The sequence below is a fragment of the Pongo abelii genome, chromosome 4, assembly GCF_028885655.2.
Source record: "Pongo abelii isolate AG06213 chromosome 4, NHGRI_mPonAbe1-v2.0_pri, whole genome shotgun sequence".
Lineage (NCBI taxonomy): Eukaryota > Metazoa > Chordata > Mammalia > Primates > Hominidae > Pongo > Pongo abelii.
Window position 1 is genome coordinate 156,609,628 of NC_071989.2, and position 4,051 is coordinate 156,613,678.

The following is a 4,051-nucleotide window of genomic DNA, read 5'->3' on the forward strand; positions in this document are numbered from 1 at the left end:
ATTAATCTATTCATGAGAAATACATATATTTTGGGGTTCTCCAAGGCCCAAACACCTTCCACTAGGCCTCACCTCCCAACATTTACACACTGGAGATCAAATTGCAACATGACCTTTGGCATGTTTAAATGTCATGTGGTTTGGCATGTGCTTTTCCTTGGCAAATGAAGCAAATACCCTATCTTGAGTTAACAGACAATCATCATTGAAAATGTCAATCTTGGATGTGGGAGGGACCCTGCCTTTTTTGTGTATTTATACTTCTATGGGATAGACCACTCTTCTCTCTCTGGACTCCTTGGCTCAGAGCAGCATATCTCCATCATTGGCATTCACCATCACTATGAAGGGCTTCACTGCTTTTGCCATCCTTGGTCTAGCAGTCACTGCTTGGGCTACCTCACCATCTGGCAAGTCAGGGTTTCTTTCCAATAGTCACGCATTTATGTTAACTGTAATATATTCAGCCTTCATTAAATTATAAATGTTAATGTCTAAAGAAAATTTAGAAGGCATCTGTTTGAATTGTGTATGTGTATATATATGTGTATGTATGTGTACTTGTTGGAAGTAATGGCAAAAACTGCAATTACTTTTCTTCATATATTTTATATATATAAATATATAAAATATATTTGTTATTCAACCAAATTCTCATTCACATTATACACTATCTTTGGGGTATTAGCTGTTACCTATATGCATTTGATACCCACATTGCATTTAAGGAAACAGTCTCAAGCAGGAAATATATATTGGTCACATTTTCATGAATCTCCTATACTTTTCTTCCTCCACAGGAGAATTTTGAGGATAGCTATTTCTATTTAGGCTGTTAGCCATAGACACATGAAACCTTGTGAACTTATATGGAAATATATGACTTTGATCTATCCTTTAGAATTTGTGTTTCCTCTCATGATCATCTAGAAAAGTTGAGGGAAGGGAATGATAGTACAAATGAATAGTTGGAATTAGCATATCCCCACCACTACTAGCAATACAAGTTTAATATTAAGTCTTTACTTTTAACAAGATCTGAGATTTTAGAATGAAACAATGATTATTACCAGCCTTCCAGTAGTATGAATTCAATACTTTGTGATTCATGGCTAAAATCATGGGCTTTGGTGTCAAACATTCAGATTAGAATCCAGACTCCACTTTGTAGATTATGCAAATACCCAAGTTACTACAAGCTTCAGTGTTCTTATCTCTAAGACAGAAATTATAATAGAATTTAGGATTCACTGTGATAAAGCATGCCAAATCTTAGCTAAGTAGCCAACGCGGAGTGCTTTATAGAAGTAAGCTCCTTTTTTCTTATCTTTTTCTTTCTTCTTTTCTCCCATTTTCTAGTCCTTTTGAAAATTTAAAGTCAAGTGTAACAGCAAGTGTTATCCAGAATAAGGTCTCTCAGTACATGTTAGCTCATACACTAACGCAACCAGAAGAGATTAAAATTATATTATCTCATATCCTGTTTTTAGAGAGCAGAAATCTAATATTTAGAAAGAAGCGACTACACCAAAATTATACAGACTTTAAGTGGCAGAGAAAGATTTGGTTGTATTTTCTTTTTCTTAATTGCAAAGTAAAGAACGTTTTCACACTATATTATGCCTTAGATTCTCATTGAATAGTCACAGGATTTTAAAAAATGCTCAACCTACTTTTAGTGTTGATTTTATGTTTTTATATTCTTACTTGATTCAAAAATGTTCACATATTAAAGATGTTTACTATCCGTATTAACCAACTGGGGTAGTTATTCAACAAGTACTTCTCATTCTCAGTCTAGGTCAGACAACAAAGAAATAACATATGACTATTTTACTCTACAGACTATGAAATCTCAAATTATCACATTATGCATTCAATAAAATCTTCTCTTCCAGAGATCAAGAATTTCAACTCAGAAAACTTCATGAAGGTGAATGTGTAAGTATATGCAGAAATTTTATTAATTCTTAATGTAAAATATTGTAATATGCCACACTTTCATAGAAAATAACTATTTAAAAATACATATTCTAAAAATTACCTATGACAATTTATATTCATAGATAAGGCATCTGGCCAACCTAAGCAGATCTGAAATATAGCAGAGGAAGAGTTCACAAACCTTACTTATAGCCCTTAATTGGAATATATTGCTATCCACATAGTTATTTTCTAACATTGCAATTAACTAGAAGGTTAAGGTGAGGATTTCAAGGAAAATTAGGAACTCAAAGACACTCTTATAACAATAAAAATAGTTATAAATAAAGTATGAAAAAATTTAAAAACAAGTGTAGACACAATTAATTCAGGGGTAAAAAGCTAGGTGGGTGGAGTGTCAATAATTCTAATAGAGTTTAAAATGTGATATAAGACAATTGTAAACATGGGGTTATGACAATAAAGACAGTTCATTTTTAGGACGGGCACCTAACCAAATTTGATGGATGAGAAAGAGAAGTATCATTGTGAAACTGTTCTAAAAGTAGTTAAAATGACATTTAAAGAAGGAGTGGGAATTGTCCTGATAGATACAGTTGGTAAAGGTCAGGCAAGATAGGAAAACAGCAAGAGCAAAAGCACAAAAGTATCCAGGGGCAGGAAATACTTGGGAACTCAGTCCTGAGGTTTAATTAGAGTAAGATGCAGAAGACATTGCAGACAAACCTGAAGAGATAAGCATGAGTCAGGAGAGGATTATCTCCTAATGGAGAATCAGTTAAGTATTTGAAGAGCAGTATCTATTTTGCTTTTTAAAAGATCAGTCTGGCATCAGTGTGGAGAGTGATTGAAACCTCAGATAAGCATAGAGAATGGGCAGAGAATTAGCAGACAACTGGGGTCGTTTGAACAGGACATATTGAGGGCTTGAATAAAGTGGATGACAGTATGATGAGAGGACTGACTCAGAAATGAAGTACCAGATAGAATCCACAAGGTGTATTCATCACTTAGATATAGGGAATTAGTGAGAGGGAGGGCCTAAACTGGACTGAGCTGTCCCTTGCTGTGACAAGACTCCCAGCCTTGTTGAGACAGAGTAAGTAAGGTGCAGCAGCTATATTTTTTGCATATGGAATTTTGGAATGAATGATCTTTTAAGATATTTTAAGTTTGTTTTCTATGATTTAATGATTTGAAAGATAAAACATGTTTGTTTGTTTGTTTCTGATGGGGCAGATTCAGTGTACCAGGTATTCTGAGGCATGTACCATGGACTACAAACCTCACTGTGGATCTGATGGAAATGTATATTCCAACAGATGTACCTTTTGCAATGCTATTGTGTAAGTGCTGAATTTAATGTATTATTTGCAGAACTAGCCTCTCTCAGAAATAGCCAGAAACAATCTTAGTACCTAACAGGCTAGATGCTACTATGAAGCATAAGACTATGATTATTATCATAATATTTTACCAAAAAAAGAAAAGAAAAGAAGAAAAGAGAGAGGAAAAGAGGAAGAAAATATATAAGGAAAAAATTGATGCTAAGAAAATAAAAAATTTGATCGATATCACTAAGTGGCTGCTAAGAGAAAAATTTACAGATTCTTTGGCTTCTGACTCTGGCTCTTATTACCATGAAAAGTCTCTTTTCTACTATGTTAAAGCTTATTGATTAATTACTCAGTTTTTTAATGCCATGTACTCATCTAGCTGGCTTAATTTAAAAATATGAAACTTTTCATTTAATATTTCCTAAGCCATCCTTTTAAAAAATAATAATAATAACTTTTCTTGTAGGAAAAGCCGAGGTGCAATTTGGTTGAAAAAATATGGATTGTGCTGAATCTCCCCGATGCTTAAGGATATCAAGTCTCCTTTGGCAAATTCCACTTAGGTAACCAGTTTGTCTTGGATGGCTGAGGAGGCAAGCAATAATCTGGTACAAACATGGATTTGTGTCTTCAATAAAATATTCTCAGCAAGGAACTGACTATCAGGCCTATCTGTGGATGTGATTCTTCTCTTAAGGAGAATATCTATGGTCATTTTCCTAAGCTAAAAATCATATAGAAAGATTTTCTCTATTTCTATACAAATTGGG

At 33.8% G+C, this 4,051-nt stretch overlaps 1 protein-coding gene across 1 annotated transcript; it reads left to right on the plus strand.

Moving 5' to 3' along the window:
- The first annotated feature begins 343 nt into the window (after window positions 1-343).
- LOC129059675 (ovomucoid-like) lies at window positions 344-3,793 on the plus strand. The gene is made up of 4 exons (XM_054556391.1): window positions 344-414; window positions 1,899-1,941; window positions 3,184-3,290; window positions 3,748-3,793. Exons 1-4 carry the CDS (start codon window positions 344-346, stop codon window positions 3,791-3,793), a joined length of 267 nt encoding a protein of 88 aa, XP_054412366.1.
- Window positions 3,794-4,051: the final 258 nt, after the last annotated feature.

Bases quoted from the DNA above. Each gene is read 5' to 3' on its own strand.
- LOC129059675 (XM_054556391.1), top strand. From the start codon at position 344: ATGAAGGGCTTCACTGCTTTTGCCATCCTTGGTCTAGCAGTCACTGCT. The intron at 1,942-3,183 runs GTAAGTATATGC...CTGATGGGGCAG, and splicing joins AACTTCATGAAGGTGAATGT to ATTCAGTGTACCAGGTATTC. The intron at 3,291-3,747 runs GTAAGTGCTGAA...CTTTTCTTGTAG, and splicing joins ACCTTTTGCAATGCTATTGT to GAAAAGCCGAGGTGCAATTT.